We start from the raw sequence: 20,050 nt of genomic DNA, 5'->3' as shown, positions 1-20,050 counted from the left end.
TATGCTGGAGCTAGATTGTGAAACATTTTAAATGCCAAATTTAGGATTTGGGGTTTTATCTTAGAGGCAAGCATCAAAAAGCTTTCTGAACAAAAATGTCAGAACTGGGTTTTAAGAAAATCATTTTAGCAATCCTGTGGAAGATGGATTAGAGAAGGGAGAGACAGAAGGCAGGGGAGAGGCCATTGCAATATCTAGGCAGGAAGATGGATGAGAGAGATATTGAGAAGGTAGACAAGGCCGTCAAGAGGAAAGGACCCACTGTGAGGCTAGGTTGTGAACCTGAGTGATCAGAAGCATATGGATGCCCTGGATATCAGAGGAAAAAAAAACATGGGAGGAGGGAGGTTAAAGTGTGCCTATCAACATCTGGGGTCATAGAGGGAGTTTGAGAAATAGAGATGGATCTCTATTTCTCGATTAACTTAAGATGGAAAGAGAAGGGGAGAGGAAGGAGGTGGGAAGGAGGAAAAGGGAAAGGAAAGTTAAGGAAAACTATTAAACATCATCAGGGTAAGCCAGTAGATGTATACAAAGACAGGACGCAGGGATATGGAAAAGTTGGCTGACATTTGAACATTACTAGTTAAAGGAGAGAAGACTATATATATTTATTTTTATCTATTTTAAATTAATTTATTTAGTCAACTTAAAACATTATTCCTTGGTTACAATAATCATATCATTTCACTCCCTCCCCTCCACCCACCCTTCTTCCCACAGCAGGTGAGCAATTTCATTGGGTATTACATATTTCCTTGATCAAAACCTATTTCCATGTTGTTGGTGTTTGCATTAGGATGTTCATTTAGAGTCTACATCCCAGTCATATCCCCTCAACCCATGTACCCAAGCAGTTGTTTTTCTTCTGTGTTTCTACTCCCAATTTTTCCTCTGAATGTGGATAGTGGTAGATTCCTTCAAGACTATATATAATATATATATATATATATATATATATATATATAATTATAATATATGTAATATATATTATTATTATATATATAATATAATATATATATAATTGGCACAAAAATACAATTCACTCTTCAAGGGAAAAGGGAGAATTAGTGGAAGGGTAATAGAAGGGGAAAATTAGACAAAAAAATTCTAAGAATGTGCAAATATATATCTCTTCTTGAGGTGGCAAAGAATAGAAATCTGGAGAATAAACAAATTATAGTACATAAATGTAATTGAGTATTATTGTCCTGTAAGGGAAAAAAATGCTCTAGGAGATGATTTCAAAGAAACCCAAGAAGCCTTATATTAACTGATACAGAATGAACAGAACCAGGATAATGAATGATAGCAATATGATAAAGATAACTTTTCCTAAAGTCCTAAGTTCCTTAAGAATTAGGAATTGTTATTAATATAATGACCAATTGAAACTGAAGAGAACTAAATGAAGAAACATGCTATCCCTCCTGACAAAGAGGTGAAGGACTCAGAATACAGAATAAGAAATTGTTTTGGCCAAAGCAGACATTTATTTTGAACTTGAAATCTGGAGACCCCAGAATTCGATCTAAGGGAAGTCCCCATTTCAGACAAACAATAGACCCTGACCTATACTTAAATCAAAGGTTGAGTGCCCTTTTGTCTTAGTAGTTCCTTCCTTTGTATCAAAGTCCTCTAGAGCCCAGGTAGCCCAGACCCTTTTGTATCCTTTGTAAAGGATCATACTCTCCCTGATAATCCTGTCTTGGATTTCTCTTTCCCTTGTAGCCTAGGTTATGCCAATCAACCATATTTCCCCATCCTTAGTTCCCCAAAAGATAAATAAATTCCCCAAGTTCTATTCTTTGGAGAAATGGGTATTGACTCAGAGTAGTTTTTGGCGCTGGACTCTGTGAGAGCAGCCTAACACTGGGCCTATCCCTTTCGTGATTAAAGACTTGTTTTTTCTGACTGCTTTAGTTTTAGTAGTTCTGTGTCTTTTCCCAAGTTAACCTTGTTTATTAACATTGATTTTGATTTTCTTTCATTTTTACTCTGGAGGAGTAGAGGATTGGAGTGGGTGTGGGAAGGAGGTGACAGCCAGCAGATTGTTGCTGACATTAAATATTTATTGTTTAAAAGATCAGTTCAGTTTTGTACATATTCCTTTTTTAAGAATGTGATTTTCTTAAAAGTGGTAAGCACTGGAGATGGAAACTGAAACATGAAGGAGGCAATTTCACACTCTCTCTTCTCTGGTCTCACCTACATGTGAAGTTGGACCATCCACGGTAAAATGGCGGGTGCCAAGGCGAACTACAATTCCCACGAAGCAATTCGAGTGAGGGCGGAAGTACACTTTGTTTCCCCAAAGTCCGCATTGAAAAAGGGCAGCTGCTCAATTATCGAAATAATGGGAAGCTCTGGATAAGGACAATGTAGTGAAAAAAGCTGGCGGGGTAGAGAGCCGTGTGGATGTGTTCGTGGACATTCCTCAAGGCGTTCCCCAAGGATTTCCCGTAGATACGTTGGCTAACCCAGCTCCCACGATTTCCCACGGAAAAAAGCAGGCCGCCATTGTTCCCGTCCTAGGGAGCTCCGCCCCTGGTGGGGGGCCGGACGCGAGCGAGATTCGGCAGGAAGTGACGACACGATCTCATCATTAAATAAGACGCGCGAGCGGCGTTCTCCCTCTTGTTCTTTACGCCATCTTGTTGAGTGAGTATCTGCTACTGATTCCTCTGCCCATAGCCGGGATTCACAATCCGCTGCCATCTGGACTCGGCATTTGCCGCCCGCTTTCCAGACTAATCTTGTTTTTTTCCTTTCTCCTTACAGCTTCCACTGCGCCATGAGGGCCAAGGTAAGTGGGGCGGCCTGGGTCTCTGGCCGGCGAGGGAGGCCTGTGCTTCATCTGGGGACCGGGAGCGGGAAGCGGCCTGGGACTTGGCCCGCTGAAACCCCGAGGGCCCCGGGAGCTGGCTGAAGAGTAGAAATTGTTTGCGAGAGGAGGAAGGCAGGGAGAAGGGAGCCAGAGGTGGCGGGGACAGATACTGTTGGGGGGCGGGGAAAGCGGTGGCTTGCTTGGACCTTCGAGTTCCTCTGCTCAGTGGCGTTCGTAGTAATTCAAAAAGCCGGAAAGGGTTGCACCCTATCTAGATAAGGCATTCATGTGTCTGGGGGAGACTCGATTTCGAGGAGAGATGCGGCATTTTTGGTAAAGCTTCAGGAAGAGGAAAAGAGCATGCGCCCTGATTTGTTGTGGAAAACGTAGGCGGTGTAAAGCAGAATCGTGGTGTGGGTTCTGTGGCCTTCTTTGGGTGTCTATAATATCGTTATTGGTATTAACTGAGTTTTTATTCTACTCCCGGCTCGCTTTGGACTACAGTGGAGGAAGAAGCGAATGCGTAGGTAGGTAGAAATCCCTACCAAGATGGGAGGTGGTGGGTGGCTTGCAAAAAGAAAAACTCCTTGGTCGTTGGATTGAAATTGTTCACGACTTTTAAGAATAAATCTTGAAAAAGCAGTGGGAAACGAAACTGGGACTCATTCGTGATTCCCAGTTTTTTGTTCCTACGTGTAACTGCTGTTGTTGGGGGACAAAAATAATGGACTTCTAAGAGGGAGCTTTTTATTGCAATCCACTCCCATTATCTCGGGCTAAGAAGTTGAGAGCTTTACTCCGTTTCCCCTTCACAGGCTGAAACGCAAGAGGAGAAAGATGAGGCAGAGGTCCAAGTAATCAGACTGCTGATCACCGGCCACAGGAGCAGAAATGGAATGACCGTTGGTGACATTTTCAGGAAGGCAGGAATCTTCGAGAGCCATCACCACCCCAAGGAGGACTGCCGATACCATCTGATAGAGGGCTCAACACCATCATCGATGAGCCGCCTCCAGGACCGAAGGACGAGCCACTTTTTTCATGCGAATTCCACCCGCCTGCCTTTTGATTGGGTGCCACGGGACTCTGGTCTTTCCGGACTGCTTTGTTTTGTGGCTGAGTGTATAGCACCTGTATAATAAATCCTCAGTACTTTCTTGGTCGAAAACAATGAGCTTGTGTGTTATTTCAAGGTTTTTTCTGTCCTGTTGTCACCACAATTGCTGTGAGGGGATATTGAGGAAATGAAAATGACAGGGAGTTGGCATGCTGGAATACTTGGGGAGTAGGGCAACCTAGATGTGTGGTCGGCAATGCAATGACTATAGCTAAGGTCAGAGGCCATTTAAGGCCATGGGGTGGAAAGAGGCAGTGGGTGAGGGAAAGCGATAAAATGACTACTTCTCCCGGGCACTTCAGGGAGGGTTGGGGATAGGCCAGATTCAAGATAACGTGAGGGCCCGTTCCTAGAGTCGTTTACTTCCTGGTCGGCCGCGCGGAGCGTTCTGTTACCATCGTGACGCGCAGAGCCTGCTGGGAGCTTCCTGGGGGCCAAACGCGCAGGTACCGGGTCGATGGCGTTTGGTTCCGGGGCCGCTTCCTAGAGCGTCGCCTCTTCCGTAGGAAGCGGAAGTTCCTCTAGGTGGGCGGCTCTTTGTCGAAGTCGGAGGAGCCGGCAGGCGGTTCTGGCGGCTGCAGCAGGGACAGCGGAGGTTCGGGCTGCAGGTGAAGGAGGGGGAGGCGGCGCCCGAAGGGGAGGAGCCGAGGCTGGGCTGGCCAGGCCGCGGGCTGGCGGGCTGGCGGGCTGGCCAGCTCGCCGGCTCGCCGGCGGGGCCGCGAGGGGATCCCATGCCCCCTTTGGCAGCTTCTTGAGCGCAGGTACTCGCCTGTCCCCAGCACACCCCTCTCCTCCGTGACGTCACGCAGCCCTAGGCTTCCGACTGGGGGGTTCTGCTCATCCCGGGAACGCTGCTGGGCTCCTGCTCACAGCTTCTCCCAGCCTGCCACAGCCTCGCAGTTTTCCCCGGGCTCCTCCTGGCGGTCCAAAGTTCTGCCTCTGAGCGTGGTGCCTTGTCCCCGTACCCCTTTCTAACCCCCATCTCCTCTCTTTGACAGGTAAGGAATCGGAACAGCCTGGAAGTCCGAGGGACCTAGCAGCCCAAGACAAGACTCCTCAGAGTGCCGGAGCCCCCCCAGATCCTCCCCAGATCCTCCTGCCCTTCTGGAAACCTGGCTCCATGGAAACCTCAGGCCCCCCGCTGAGGCCCTGCCCCATGCTTCGATCCCATCAGTGATGTGGCCCTGGAGGCGGGCAGCGGCCCCACACTTTCCCTGAACTAACTTCTTCGGTATCTGCCTGTCTGGGAGACTGCTACTTAGGGGGTTCCGAGGGAGGGGAGGCTTAGGCTTAGCATGGAGATGGCTTCTTTTAACCAGGCACCTTGCCATCTCTTTTGCCCAATTCTTTCCAGTCCTACTTAAGTGTAGTTATTGCCACCCAGTGCCTCCTGCTGCATCTTGGGCCAGTTATGTGCTGATTGGCCAACTTGAAGGAAGGCTAAAGATGGAGCCGGGCAAGGAGAGGAAAAGCAGGAAGGGCTTCCCCTGATTTCAGGGGAAGGAGTCATGGTGTTGCCCTCCTTGGGCAGCAGGGGGGCGCCTGAGCAAGACTTGGGGTAAGGCCTGGTGAGCAGCAAATCTGGGCCTGAGGGGGAAGGCAGGAGATGGACCTGATAGCTCAAATGTCCCTTGAGGAAAGAAGATTTAAGAGGATTTTATAGAGTCTATAAATAAGTAGGAACTTTATGAGTATGAGGAGTAGCCTGGCTTAGTGTTAAGTCAAACCTCTCATCCATCTGAGCAGGGGTGGGGTTTGAGGAGTGGGAGGTGAGAAGGACTATTGGTGCTGGAGGAGGGACAGAAAGGAGGTTTCTGTGGAGTCACAGCAACTTCCTCCTCCCATTTTGGCCTTGTTTTCCAAACGGCTTTTTGTCCTGAGGGTGGGGAGAGAACAGCTGTTGAATCCCTCTCCTCCCTGTGTAATAGACACCCAGAAAGGTTTGGGGGCTTCCCAAGCTGGTGACACTTCTCCCTTTCTCCAGGGCTCCAGAAAGTCTGGAGATTTGGAATCTAGAAACCACCACCCCACTCCTTTGGGAAAGTTGCACCATAGATCAGGGGGGAAAATGACAGTTGTCTTTTTGTCCTTTTTCCTATGCCCTCAGCATCCTGTCACCAACTCCTCCCTCCCTACTCTACTGCCCAAGCTTATTGAAAACACTTATGAAAAGTTTTGATTTCATTCCCATGACTTTAATAAGGTCAGTGAGAGGGGGAGGCAAAATCCCACACTACCCTTCTCTTCAGCTTACCCTCATTAATCAGCAGGTGGGTGGCTTAACCCTACACCATTCCTCCCCATGTTCCCCCCTCCCCGCAGCCTTTATTCCTCTTGCCTTGCCCAGAATAAGCCCAGCAAGATCAGTTGCATAAGGGGTTGGGCAGGACCTCTCCTAGTACCCTTCATATCCCAGCAGCAGCATTTCCATTCTGTAAGGACTGTAGGCACAGAATTCATTACCCCTCGCCACTTTCACTGCCAGGAATAGGGAGAGGCAGGGTCCTCTTCCAGGGCTCCCTTTACCTGATGCCTGTTCTCCTTTTCCCTAGTTGTACTCAAGGGTGGCGGCAAAGGAAGAAGCCACTCATTTGGAGTGGGACCAGAATGCCTGACCGAGACAGCTATACCAATGGCACAGGGAACAGCAATGGAGGCTCTGGAGGTGGTGGCAGTGAGGAGATCAGCGGAGCTGGGTCAGGAGCCAATGTGGGCAGCTCAGATGCGATCTGCCGGGACTTTCTGAGGAACGTGTGTAAGCGGGGCAAGCGCTGCCGCTACCGACACCCGGACATTAGCGAGGTCTCCAACCTAGGTGTGAGTAAGAATGAGTTTATCTTCTGCCATGACTTCCAGAACAAGGAGTGTAGTCGTCTGAACTGCCGATTCATCCATGGCTCCAAGGAGGATGAGGATGGCTACAAGAAGACAGGTGAACTCCCCCCTCGGCTAAGGCAGAAAGTGGCGGCCGGCCTGGGCCTTTCCCCAGCTGACCTCCCCAATGGGAAAGAGGAAGTCCCCATCTGCCGGGACTTCCTCAAAGGGGATTGCCAGCGAGGAGCCAAGTGCAAGTTCCGCCACCTGCAGCGGGATTTTGAGTTTGAAGCTCGAGGTGGTGGGGGTGCTGGTGGAGGGGGTCCTGCAGGGCCAGTGCCCACCAGTCGTCGCCATGATCTGTATGACACGTATGATCTTCCAGACCGGGGCTTTGAGGACCACGAGCCATGCCCCAAACGCCGACGGGGAGGGGGCGGGTGCCCCTCCGATGGTTCCCATTTTGAGACGTTTGAATACAGTCTGGCCCCACCTCGGGGTTTGGAGTGCCGATTGCTAGAGGAGGAGAATGCTATGCTCAGGAAGCGAGTGGAAGAGCTAAAGAAGCAGGTCAGCAACTTATTGGCCACCAATGAGGTCCTGTTGGAGCAAAATGCCCAGTTCCGTAACCAGGCCAAGGTCATGACCCTGAGCTCCACAGCACCAGCCACAGAACAAACATTGGCGCCCAGCGTGGGCACCGTCACCAACTACAACCATGGCATTGCTCAGACACACACCACACTCAGCAGCCAGGCCCTGCAGCCTAGACCCGTGTCCCAACAAGAGCTTGTAGCCCCCACGGGTGCCCCGGCTGCCCCACCAACTAATGCAGCTCCTCCCACGGCACCACCCCCACCTCCCCCACCCCCCCACCTGAACCCAGAGATCACACCTCTCTCCGCTGCTCTGGCCCAGACAATTGCTCAAGGCATGGCCCCACCTCCAGTCTCCATGGCCCCTGTGGCTGTATCTGTTGCCCCTGTGGCTGTTTCGATGGCCCAGCCACTAGCAGGAATCACAATGAGCCACGCCACTACACCCATGGTGACTTACCCCATTGCCTCACAGAGCATGCGTATCACTGCCATGCCACACTGACCAGTTCACTGGACACTTCTCTGATATTGCCTCCCTGGCAAAGGGGATAGGAGAAGAGGGTGGATCCATCTCTTCTCATGTGCATGGAAGGGAGCTCATGAGGGAATGAGGAGAACAGAAGGCAAGTGCTAGGTGCTGGGCTCCTAGAGGAGCGGAGGGAATGGTAGATTTTCCCAAGCCTCATCCTCCTAAGAAGCATTCTTTCCAGCTTCCCTGGAGGCCAACTAGAGGGGCCTGCAAAGGGATTGAGGACTGTAGGCTGCCAGGGATGACTGAAGGGTTTTGGGGTTCTCAGAAAGACTTGGCTGATGGGATATTGAGCTCTCCCAAACACTGCCCCTCCACCTCCCCACTCCCCACCCCCAGCCTAGACCCTTGCACTGATTTTTGAAAATGAGCCCAAACCCTGTAAAGGGAGGGGAATGGAGGCAAGGAGGGTCAGAATACAGAGCTTTCAGACTCTGGAGACTTGCCCATTCACAAATGTGAAAACTCCTCTGGGCCTAGGGTTAAGGAGAGGAATACCAGGAGGCCCCAATGTTTCAGGGCAGTGGGCTAGGGAATTGTTAACCCAGGTAGGGTTAGGAATCCACAGAGCAAGGGCCCCGCCATTTTCCAAAGAAATAAAATTATTTTTAACGAAAGGAGGCAATGGAGACTTACTTGGAAGTTATGTGTGATGGGAGGACTGCTTTAAAATCTGAACACAACCCACCCCTGGGTAATATGGACATGGCTTTGTTAGGAGACTATGGGAAGAGCCATGGATCCCAGGACAGGAGGCCCTGTGGGTCTATAAAGATTCAAGTTGGGGGTTAGGGGGCTGGTGACACTTGGTAAGGTGTTGTTTTTTTTTAAACCCTCACCTTCTGTCTTGGAGCCAATACTGTGTATTGGCTCCAAGGCAGAAGAAGTGGTAAGGGCTAGGCAATGGGGGTCAAGGGACTTGCCCAGGGTCACACAGCTGGGAAGTGTCTGAGGCCAGATTTGAACCTAGGACCTCCCATCTCTAGGTCTGGCTCTCAATCCACTGAGTTACCCAGCTGCCCCCAGACACTTGGTAAGGTTTAAAAATAACCCTGTCTGTGTCTTCAATGCAGTGTTGTTATTCCCAGGCAGTCTTGCTAACAGGGCTCCTAGGGTCATTGGTGGAGGAGGGGCAGTGGAAGGTATTGCTGGGAAGCTGGGATGGGGTGTCCATCTAGCTGACAGATTCTGCCCTTCCCTCCCTGATTTTGAAATAGCAGGTGCTAGAGAACTTGGTGGGGGAAGGGGAGAGATAGCCATGGCTGTTGTACTGTAACAGAGCCAAGCAAGGTTTCGTTCCCTCTCCAGCTGCATCTGATGATCACTGAGGCCTCTCCTGCCCCCTCCGAACCCCAGAAGCCAAATTCCAAGCTTTAAAACCTTGAATGGTATTTGGGTAGGAAGGCCATTTCGTACAAGGTGAATCTCCACTGTTTGCAGCTGATCCCCACTCCTGCTCTTTCCGTGGAGGTCTAAGGAGATCCTTGGCATCCCCTAAGGTTACCAGTGTGGGGCTTCGTTAGCTGCTATCAGCTCCTCTGGACAAGTTGAAGCCTCAATAGTTGGATGACCTGAGGAAAAATTAAGAAGCGTCCTCTCTTACTGGGTATTGTAAGTGTGTTAGCAGGGAAGGGTGAGGTTGTGTTGAACTTCCCTGCCCTATCTTTTAAGACCTTTAAAATAGATCCGAACCCCCGATTCCTTCTTTCTCTGTGTCCCTATGATTTCCTCTCAGAGTCAGAAGCCAAATATAAACTGAGATTGGAAATGGCCAGATGTTCCAGTTTTTAAAAATAATACATTCTGGAAACCAGACCAGTAATCTTGGCACTGATCCCTGTACAAATTCTAAAAATGGATTATTAAACAATTGTTTATGAGCACTTGTAAAAGAATGTGGTGTACACTAGGAGCCAGCCTGGGCTCACTGGCAGGGTGAACTTGTCCCGTTAATCTCCAGCCCCGGTTACTCCCTACCATCTGCCTTTTCTGCCCCCACTCACAAGCTGACACATTTGAGCCCTTAAACTCTCGATCCTCGGCTTCACAATCACCCCAATCCTTCCCCTTATCTCTGTTGTTCCCTATCAAGTTTCCCCAAGCAGCGGTTCTAAATCTCCTTTATTCTTTTGTGAACCTTGCTTACCGAGTTCCCAAGAAGACTGAAGCCATCTCCCTTGACATCTCCACACCTTAAGATCTCTCTGTCCTCTCTCATCCTTTGATAGAATGTAGGGCCCTTGGGAACAGGGACTGTTTGTTGGGGGGGGGTTGCTTGGTATTTTTGTCAGGACCCCAGCACCTGGATCATACTCACTCAATGTGTCCAATGCTCGATTCCTCCTGGGGATAAGGTGCGCTGTGGCCAAAGCTAACCCCTCTCTGAATGCCCATTTCTACATTCCCTTCGCTCTCTTCTGGACCTTGTTCCACTGATCCATCCTCTCACTATTTTATCTTCATTCTCCTTCCTCTTAACACACTCAGGTATGCTTTATCCTAGTGAAAACGCGCCTTTGACCATCTGCCATGCTGTGAACTGCCTTTCTGACTCCTGTTCGATGCTGACCTAGAAGAGAAAAAAGTCTTCATGTTCCTGCTTTCTTCCTTGCGCCATACCCACTCCCCCTCAATCTGCCTTTCAACTGGACCCTGGTCCTGAAACTATACTGAATCACCAGAGAGCTAATTCCATAGTCTGGTGGCTGCTTCTCAAGCAATGTGACATTGATCAGCCCCTCCTCTTTGCTCCAGACTCCTTTGACTTTGGTGTCTCTTACCTTTCTAACTTATCTTTGTGCCTTCTTCACTGCTTTTTCATACCCCTTCCCCCTCTGAAGTGTGTGTATGTGTCTCCCAAGACTGTTTTTGTCTCCTTTTTCTCCATGGTCTCAGTTGGCAAATTTGATTCACTTCCCATGTCTTCCAGTTTTTGAGTCTATGTCGATGACTTCCAGACCCGTATCTCTGATAAACTTCTTCCCTAATTCCCTTAGCTAGAAGCAACCTTTATTTCCTAGACCAAACCTTTTTTTCTTTTTTTTTTGGAATGGACACCTTTGGCGCAGTGTGTTTGAAGGCTATGAACCAGTTTTTCAGAGGGGATTTAACAAAACATTAAATAAGGCACATAGGGTCAAGAGAAAACCAATTTATGTTGAAATACAGCTGTCACAATGTTTTCAAAACAGATTCATGAACCTCCCAGATTAAGAAACCACCCCGCCTTAGATTTTTCCATGCCCCACTTACCTTTCCTATGGACTCAATCATTTTCTTCCTTGTATCTTATATATTTATTTGTGTACATGTCTCACTCAGCCTTGTTATTATACTAGAACACCCTCCCCTTGAGGGTGGAGACTTTGTAATTTCTCTTTCTGAGCACCTAGCAAGCAAGTGCCTTGCACACACAGTAGGTGCTTAATAAATGTTTGTTGTATTGAGCTAAAAACAAGTCACATTAAACTAGCCTTATTTCATTTGCTTTCCTTTTTTGGATAGGATAACCGGATTTGTAGAGCAGCCATAGGAGCATGATTTTAGCAAGGCATTTGACACTGATGACAGCCTTGTGGATGAACTGGAAAAATAGGGTTCTCTATGCTAAATGTTTCTTTGGGCCTATCCAAAGTGTTGATTGCTGCCCAGGAAGAAGGCATTCCTCAGGACTCTGCTCCTTCTCAATCTTCTGGTGACTTGGATAGTAAAAATATTAATTGGCAGATGTGTCAGTGACATCAAGTGAGACAGAATCAAAACAATGGCTTCTGACACGCTCAAATGCTGGGCTCTTTCCCTCTGCTGGCTCCCTGTGACTAGAGTGTGTCCCTTTTCTCTGATCCTTAGAATCCCTAGTTTTCCTCCAAAGTTCTAATCAAACTCACTCCACTTCCTACTTGAGGTCTTTCCCATTTCCTCAGCTGCTAATGCCTCTTCTTAGACACTTCTGTGTATATGTTCTGTCTGTAGTTCTCCGTATGCCCCACCCTTGGCACAATGCTAGGCACAGAGTTGGCGCTTAATAAATGTTTATCAATTGATTGATTGAGCCAAAAGATGAATAGGAATTTGACAATTCAATTTAAATAAACATTTACTGAGCATTTCTACTGTGTGCATCGAGGCCCCTGGGGAAATATAAGATTTGGACAAAACATGGGCTCCCCTCTCTTTCAGGTTACAGTCTGGGTGTGACACCCTAATAATTATAATGATAAATATATAGGAGAGAGGAATGAGGGAAGATAATTTACCAATTAGGTGATCAGGAAGAAGCTGGCATTTGAGTTGAGCTCTAAAGAACAGAGAGGATTTTGTTGTTGTTGTTTTACTAAACCCTTATCCTCTGTCTTGGAATTGAAATTAAGTATTGGTTCCAAGATAGAAGAGCAGGCAAGTTTTTTTCTTTTTTTTTTAAACCCCTCACCTTCCGTCTTGGAGTCAATGCTGTGTATTGGCTCCAAGGCAGAAGAGTGGTAAGGGCTAGGCAATGGGGGTCAAGTGACCTGTCCAGGGTCACACAGCTGGGACGTGTCTGAGGCCGGGTTTGAATCCAGGATCTTTTCTCTGTCCCCTGCCCCGATGGGTTTTTAATTGAGGTGAGGAGAGCAGCATTCCAGATTCTGAGAACACCTTCCACAGACTCTACTCAGAAAGTACAGCCCATATAAGGAAAGTGGCAACAAAAATGGTTTGGCTAGAATATCCCAGTAGAAAGGCACCATTAGCTAGTTGGAGATGCAAGTTTGTAACTCGAGAGACCAAAGCTAGAGACAGAGATTGGGGAGTTGCATATGTATTATGACACATAAAACAATAACTTTAAAATGCATTTTTACGAATTCATTCCTTGATGGCTAATGCTTTAGGGAAATGAGATTGCCGAAGGAGATGGAGAGAAAGAACAGAACCAAAGATCAGACTTTGGAAAAGGCTCGAGGACAGGACAAGGAAGAAGAGACCAGACTGGCTAGAGAGGTAGTGAAATGAGGAAGCTAAAAGGAAAGGATGTCCAGAAGGAGAAGGGGATCCTCAATGGCAAGGAAGATGGAAGAAAGACCATTCAAGTTCACTTGACTTTTCCTGAGACCACGTCTTCCTGTCTTGCCAGTGGCCACTCAGCTAGACCACTGCTGATCAGTGTAAAGACTTTTTTGGGTTTGTTTTTTCAGTGTAAACATTTTAGCTTGGTTCTCCTCTCCTTAAGCAGCCCAGTGCCTCACGCCTCGCCTCCAGGGGGTCTTCCCACATAAGAGTTAGTGTGGACACCTGATGACCTTTCTCCTCCTGTGCCTCAGAATTCCCAAACTCAAGCAATCAATCCACCAGCCTCAGGTTCCCCATAAGTGGGTGTCTTCATGCCTCGCTATTGATTATTGCCGTTCCAGAGAAGTGGTGCAGAGGGAAGCCAAATCACAAGAGGCAGTGATAAAGGATCAAGTGTTAACTCCTTGGAAAGCAAATTGACCAGGATGGAGAGGAGAGGTTACAGCAGATGGATGGAATAGGAGGTTTGAGGGAAGATTTTAGGACATTTGTACACAAAAGAGAGGAGAGATGAAAAATTCATGAAAAGGCAGCAGGCAAGCTAAAACCCTAGGCTTGGAATCAGGAGAGATTTTTTTTAAAAGGCAAACAGGGTAGGGGGCAATAGAGTGGCTCAGTGAATTGAGAGCCAGGCCTAGAGATGGGAGGTCCTAGGTTCAAATCTGACCTCAGACACTTCCCAGCTGTGTGACCCTGGGCAAGTCACTTGACCCCCATTGCCTAGCCCTTACCACTCTTCTGCCTTGGAACCAATACACAGTATTGATTCCAAGATGGAAGGTAAGGGTTTTAAAAAAATAAGGCAAACAGGGTTAAGAAACTTGCTGGGGGTGGTGGGGAGAGCTGGGGAGCTCAGTGGATTGAGAGCTAGGCCTAGAGATGGGAGGTCTATTGACTCCAAGACAGAAGGTGAGGGTTTAAAAAAAAAAAAGGAAAGAAAAACTTGCCTAGGATCACATAGGCAGTAGGAGTGTGAGGCCAGATTTGACCTCAGAAAAATACATCTAGGGGGCAGCTGGGTAGCTCAGTGGATGGAGAGCCAGGCCAAGAGATGGGAGGTCCTAGGTTTCAATCTGGCCTCAGCCACTTCCCAGCTGTGTGACCCTGGGCAAGTCACTTGACCCCCATTGCCTAGCCCTTACCACTCTTCTGCCTTGGAGCTAATACACAACATTGACTCCAAGATGGAAGGTGAAGGGTTTTATTTTTAAAAAAAAAAGAAAGAAAGAAAAGAAAAATGCATCTTCCTGACTTCAGGCCTGGCACTCTATCTACTTTACCACCAAACTATCTCTCAGGGGAGACCTTAGATTGAAGGTCTAATAGTGTGATCTTGGGCGAGTCACAGCCTCCCTGAGCCACAAAATTTCTCCATCTGCAAAATTGGGATAATAATAAAATAATAATAAAAAATAATAAAATATGAGTTATTGTTACAAGAAAGAAGAAATGAATTCCAGAACATTCACAGCGAAGGGAGGAAGAAACAGAATGAAGGCTGGAGTGATTACTCTTAACAAGAATTCTTCTTTTGATACAGGAAAAAAGAATGAATGAAAAGAAGGAGGAATTTTTAGACTCAAAGAGGAAAGTTGAAGGAGCTTCAACAATCTCAGTCTTCTCAGAGTGGAATAGACTGCGCCCACCTCTTATAATTGTGAGGGTGTGACCGGAAGGGAAGTTTGGAGGAACCCCTGTTGGAGTTGAGATGGAAGGACAATAAGAACAGAATAAAATTAATGTCAAGCAATAGTGATGGCCCATGGGGGCACTATAAATGTGTATGAAAGGAAATCAATTTATTTCGCATGCGACATTTTGTCTATAGAGTTCACGTGATACTTTATATGTCCCAGAAAGGCAATGGGTCCTTATGTTAATTAGCCAGTAGAACTCAAGCCTAGTTGCCCAGGGAATGACACTCTCCTTGAGCCAGTAGCTCGCCCAGCACCCAGTTCAGGTCCTCTCCTGCACGTGGATGATCTTCCTAGAGACTGTATTATCCTCACTGGCCACCAGACGGCCACACCATATCCTTTAGCCAAGCAGCCTAAGACCCAACCCTGGTGACGCTCAGATTCTGGTCAAAAAGACAACATTTGGGCCCTGTGAGGACATCTGGAATTTTCTCTCAATCAACACCCCCCACTCCAACAGACACGGAATGGAAGTACTCGAGCTACTGTGGCTGGATGACCTCGGCCAAAATGAAAGCAAAATGCTGACACCCTCATCTCCCAAAGCTTCCTCCCAGTTGGCCCTCTCAGTTCTTTAGGGAGGTGAGGGAAACTCAAGGCACTCCTACTTACTGATCATGAGAAGGCCCACGCGTGTCCCGTCTTAGTTCAGCTTTCTGAGGCTGAAGATTCAAGGGAGGATCCAGCATGATGGTGCCGTCTCCTCTCCTGGTTCTAATCCTTAGCAAGTAGTCATCACTCAGCAATTTCCTCACCTGGTGCAGCTCTGCCTGGCAGGAGTTCCACCATTCTTTGCACAAGAAGCAGGAAATCCAGAATCCCCAAAGGCAACAGAAACAGTTAACCAGTTCTGGTCCCCAAAGACCAGGTCTTCTCTGCTCTATCTTCTTGTCTTGGTCAAGTGCAAGATCCCCGATTTCCCTGGGAGGGGAAAGTTTGGTCCTCAGGCTCGCTTCACTCTGGGCCCGACTCATTTATGGATGGACACAAGTTACACAAAACTTTCTCCAGTAACACGCAACAGCCTAGGAGCAAGAGAGGGAAAATCACACCAAGAATTCATCGAGGTTGACGATTAAAAAGCTCAGTGAGAGATGGGGGAGACTGAGGGACAATTTTGGCTCTGTGACAGGGCAGTTAGTGGTTCATTAAGGTGTCATCAAATGAGGTCAAGACTTGACAAAGAAGCAAGTTCAACTGCTGTAAATTTAAAGTGAGTCAAAGGACCAGAGAGCGAGGTGAGAAAATATATAAAGTCCTTCAAATGCATCTAACAAAGCACTTGTATGAGTTTGGGTAGGGCAGGCAAGGAAGGGAAGAGCCTTGCCTTGAGAGCAGTTTGTGTAAAAAAGACAAGGAACAAAAGGATGAACTCAACATTAGTTTGTCTAAAAAGCTAATTCATTATTCATTTGTTTGTTTGTTTTTTAACCTTTACCTTCTCTCTTAGACTGGAAACTAAGTATTGGTTCCAAGGCAGAAGAGTGGTAAGGGCTAGGCAGTGGGGGTTCGGTGACTTACCCAGGGTCACACAGCTAGGAAATGTCTGAGGTCACATTTGAACCCAGGACCTCCTATCTCAAGGCCTATCTATTGAGCCACTTAGTTGCCCCAAAGCTAATTTATTTTTAAGCAGCATTTGGGGAAGTAAAGGCTTAAAAGTAAAAGGAATCTTCTTCTAGAATAGCGGTTCTCAACCTCTCCATTTGTAGCGATGAGAATACATAATGCATATCAGGTATTTACATTCTGAATCATAACTGTAGCAAAATGACAGTTTTGAAGTAGCCACCAAAATCATTTTTTGGTTTGGGGTCACCGCAACATGAGGAAGTGTATTGCGGGGTCACGGCATCAGAACGGTTGAGAACCACTGTTCTAGAACAAGTTCTAGACTTCTAACTTGCCCCCCAGGTCACACAGGAAGTATAATGGAGCCAGGATTTGAACTCAGGTCTTCTGACTTCAAATCTAGGACTCTTTCCATTATGCCACAGTAGCTTATGGAAGGGATCTGAAATCACAGCATCAGGAATGATTGCCAAACCTGGGGATGGTTAGCTTGGACAAGATGAGTGTGGGGAGATGATAGGGAGAGTCCTATTAGTGGAAAGTGACTGTCCAACTGTCCTCTGTCCTGGTCAGACGACATCTGTATTTAGCTTCCAGCTGGAGTCTGGGTGCTCCATCTAAAGAGGGATTTTAACAAATCTAAACTGGACGGCAAAGACTCTCATTTTTGATTCATTTAATTAGGTAGGTGCTTAATGAACCGTTTGTTGACTGACTATCAAAGTAATTTGAGTTAAAGCAGAGATCCCTGGGATCGACGGACACCTGGTTCCTGCTCCATTTCCTACCACCATCTGCCCGCCAGACCATTCCTCAGAATGCCCTGGATCTGTCGTCTTGCCAACATGGCCACTGTGTCTTTGGCCCCGGCTGTGGCCCCAGCTTCCCTGAGCTTAGTGAATGGTGTTCGAGAACCTCGTGGCTGAAAAGCCAATCAGCTTCTGCCTAATGGTTAAGGAACTTGCGAATGGGTGGTCTTCAGCCCAGGATAACCCCGACCCCGATCGAGGCATTGGGAAAGGATTTGAGTGCAGGTCCCAGAACCCTCTGTAAAGTATGGCCCGTGGACAATGGGTTTGCCATCATGGGCTATTGAAGGATACAACCCTAGAGCTGGACAGGGCTTTAGAGACCCCGGGGCCCCTTTCCTTTGACAGACCAGGAAACTGGAGTCCAAGTGCATGCCGGTAGTGGAGAGCCATTTGCAAATGATGATCCAAAGCAAAAACTGCTCGGCAAAGCTGGGATCCTCGGAAGTTCCACTCCGAAGGAGTGGTGCAGCCAGCAAAGAGCCACCCGCTCCCTCCCTTCTCCCCGCCACCTTCCCAGGCTTCCCATTACCTCCAACCACCGCCAGATGGCGCCTGGGCAGTAGGGATGCCAAGGAGAGGCAGGAAGATGAGGTGTTTATAGAGCAGATGACTGCATTGCAGCTTCTGGGCTTGGGTACTTGGGGCTCCAGCTGGGGGAGGGGCCTGGAGGAGTCCAGGCTCTCGGTCCCATTTGCCCACCGGGGCTCTGCTGGGTCGGGGAGCCGAGCCAGTCTGCTCTAAGAGGGCCGGCAAGGACTGCCCCCTTGCTGAGAACTCTTCCAGGAATGGTATATCCCTGGCCTCCCCCCTTATCCCTTACCTTGAGAGCTTCTCCTCTCCCTGCAACAAAGCTGCTTCCTTTTGGAATGGAGCCACCAGCCACATGCAGCCTGCCCTTCCCTCCTCCTCCCACCTCCCTCCTTGGGGCGCGGAGGGCTGGAGGCCAAGAGGTAGGAAGCCGGAACCCGCCTGGGTCCTGAGCAGACTGTGCAGCCTGAGCAAAGCCCTGGGGAGTCAGAAAAAAGGGAAGTGGGAACCCCAGATTAGAGAATTGAGGTTAGCCCATTGGGCGGGGACTGACTGAGCAGCTCTGATGAAACACTGCCGGGGGCTCGGAGTAGATGGTGGAGAAAAATCCACACCTCGAAGAGCCAGCTTCATCCTCGGCGAGGGTGGTGCATCCTCTCCGCCACCCAACTGTGCTCCCGCCCAGAGCGCAGAGGAGGAGGAGAAGGGCTGCCTGCCCATGATGCTCCCTGGCAGCCTTGCAGAGATCTCCCTCTCCACGGAGACCTTCCAAACCAGCTCTGCCTCCGTAGGTGGTTTTCAAAGGCTCCTGCTAAAACCAAAACAAACATATCAGCCTTTAGCCAGTTCAGCCCACCGAACAGGACGTTAGCTCAAAGGTCTGCGGTCCGGTGGAAGGGGCATTCCCACCACCCAGTGCCCTTGTTGTCCCACAGATTGTCCATAAAGGATCCTAATGACTCCGCTTCATGAGCAACGCTTTTCCTGGCCATCTGTTAGACCTCACTCTCCCTACATAATCAGCCCATTTCCTTTCTCCTCCCTCCTTCTAGTGAACCACACCGCCTGGTGGGCTGAATAACTGACATTTGTAGACTTGTACAAAGTCTCTCCATTATCTCTCCCATTTGGGTCTCCTAACAACCACAGGGTTTGTGTTAAGCAAGTGGGATCATCTTCATTTTATGGGTGAAGAACCTGAGGTTCAGAGAGAGTACACAATTTGTCTAGTGTTACCCAGCTAATCTTTTCATTTAGTTAGTTTTTTTTTAAACCCTTACTTTCTGTTTTAGTAAGACAGAAGAATTCTAAGACAGAAGCTAGGCAATCCAGGTTAAGTGACTTGCCCAGGGTCACACAGCTAAGGAAATGTCTGAGGCCAAATTTGAACCCCAGGACTTCCAGTCTCTAGGCTTGGCTCTCTATCTACTGAGCAACCTGGCTGCCCTGAAGTTATTCTTTTTTTATTTATTTTTTAACCCTTACCTTCCCTCTTGGAGTCAATACTGTGTATTGGCTCCAAGGCAGAAGAGTGGTAAGGGCTAGGCAATGGGGGTCAAGTGACTTGCCCAGGGTCACACAGCTAGGAAGTGTCTGAGGCCACATTTGAACCTAGGACCTCCCATCTCTAGGCCTGGCTCTCAATCCACTGAGCTACCCAGCTGCCCCCCCTGAAGTTATTCTTAAGAGAATTGCAGGAGGCATTGAGTAGTCAAATGATTTATCCAGAGTCACTCAATTAATATGTGTCAGAGGTGAGTCTTGAACCTGGCTTGTTTTGACTCAGAAAAGAGTCTCTCTCAGCATCAGGAAAAACATCTTCATCATGCCAGTTCCTTTGCCCTATTTGAGTGATAACCAAATTTACCCATCTGATTGAGCAGGCAATTTTTAGATTCTTAGAAACTCTTTAAGAGGAAGCATTACTCAGTGTGGCCATTCAGTGTGATATCTATCAATTTATACATCTTAGGCAAGATTTGAAAATGTTTACCCCTTTATTTGAAAATTGTTCCCATGTTCCTAAGAGACTTTGAGCTACTGCTCTCCTAGCCTGGAAGCTGGAAGAAGGGATCTTCAAAACCATCATTTTACAGATAAAGAAACTGAGGCTGAGAGTGGAGAAGTAAATTGCTCAAGATCAAAAGCTGTAAGTAGGAGAAAATGAAGGAAACAGCTAGATGGCTCAGGGGATAAAAAGTCAAACCGAGAGATGGGAGATCCCGGGCTTTAGATACTCCTTAGCTGTGTGACCCTGGGCAAGTCACTTAACCTCAACTGCCCACCCCTTTTCATTCTTCTGCTTTGGAACCAATACTCGATTCTCAGACAAAAGGTAAGGATTGAAAAAAAAAATGGCTGTAAATGGCAGAGTCAATTCAAACTGGAGTCTAACTGGATACAGTGCTCTTAAAAAAAAATATTTACTATGGAGAATGGAACTTTATGGCATTGAACTATTGACATTTATGTTAACAATAGATTTTCATTATCTTTTTGCTTTATG

The 20,050-nt window shown here is 47.8% G+C and overlaps 1 protein-coding gene and 1 long non-coding RNA gene across 8 annotated transcripts in view; one reads left to right on the top strand and one right to left on the bottom strand.

Annotated features, from left to right (window-relative positions):
• The first annotated feature begins 2,239 nt into the window (after nucleotides 1-2,239).
• Nucleotides 2,240-3,998, top strand: RPL41 (ribosomal protein L41). The gene is made up of 5 exons (XM_056800612.1): nucleotides 2,240-2,316; nucleotides 2,485-2,661; nucleotides 2,782-2,806; nucleotides 3,332-3,354; nucleotides 3,643-3,998. Exons 1-5 carry the CDS (start codon nucleotides 2,240-2,242, stop codon nucleotides 3,683-3,685), a joined length of 345 nt encoding a protein of 114 aa, XP_056656590.1. The 3' UTR covers nucleotides 3,686-3,998.
• Nucleotides 3,999-6,117: 2,119 nt separating this feature from the next.
• Nucleotides 6,118-20,050, bottom strand: part of LOC130454351 (uncharacterized) — a 16,613-nt gene continuing 2,680 nt past the window's right edge. The window contains exons 2-8 of one of the 7 annotated variants that reach the window (XR_008912000.1): nucleotides 18,159-18,352; nucleotides 17,308-18,022; nucleotides 16,921-17,145; nucleotides 16,680-16,821; nucleotides 15,388-15,657; nucleotides 10,204-10,455; nucleotides 6,118-9,457 (exon numbers count right to left, since the gene is read on the bottom strand). This is a non-coding gene — a long non-coding RNA (uncharacterized LOC130454351). Of the gene's footprint in view, nucleotides 9,458-10,203; nucleotides 15,658-16,679; nucleotides 19,004-20,050 lie in introns of those variants that run through there. The other 6 variants (XR_008911996.1, XR_008911997.1, XR_008912001.1 and 3 more) reach the window with 6 other exon arrangements.

The sequence above is a fragment of the Monodelphis domestica genome, chromosome 5, assembly GCF_027887165.1.
Source record: "Monodelphis domestica isolate mMonDom1 chromosome 5, mMonDom1.pri, whole genome shotgun sequence".
Taxonomy (NCBI): Eukaryota; Metazoa; Chordata; class Mammalia; order Didelphimorphia; family Didelphidae; genus Monodelphis; species Monodelphis domestica.
The sequence above is the reverse complement of the archived record's forward strand: the minus strand, read 5'-3'. Positions and strand labels throughout refer to the sequence as shown.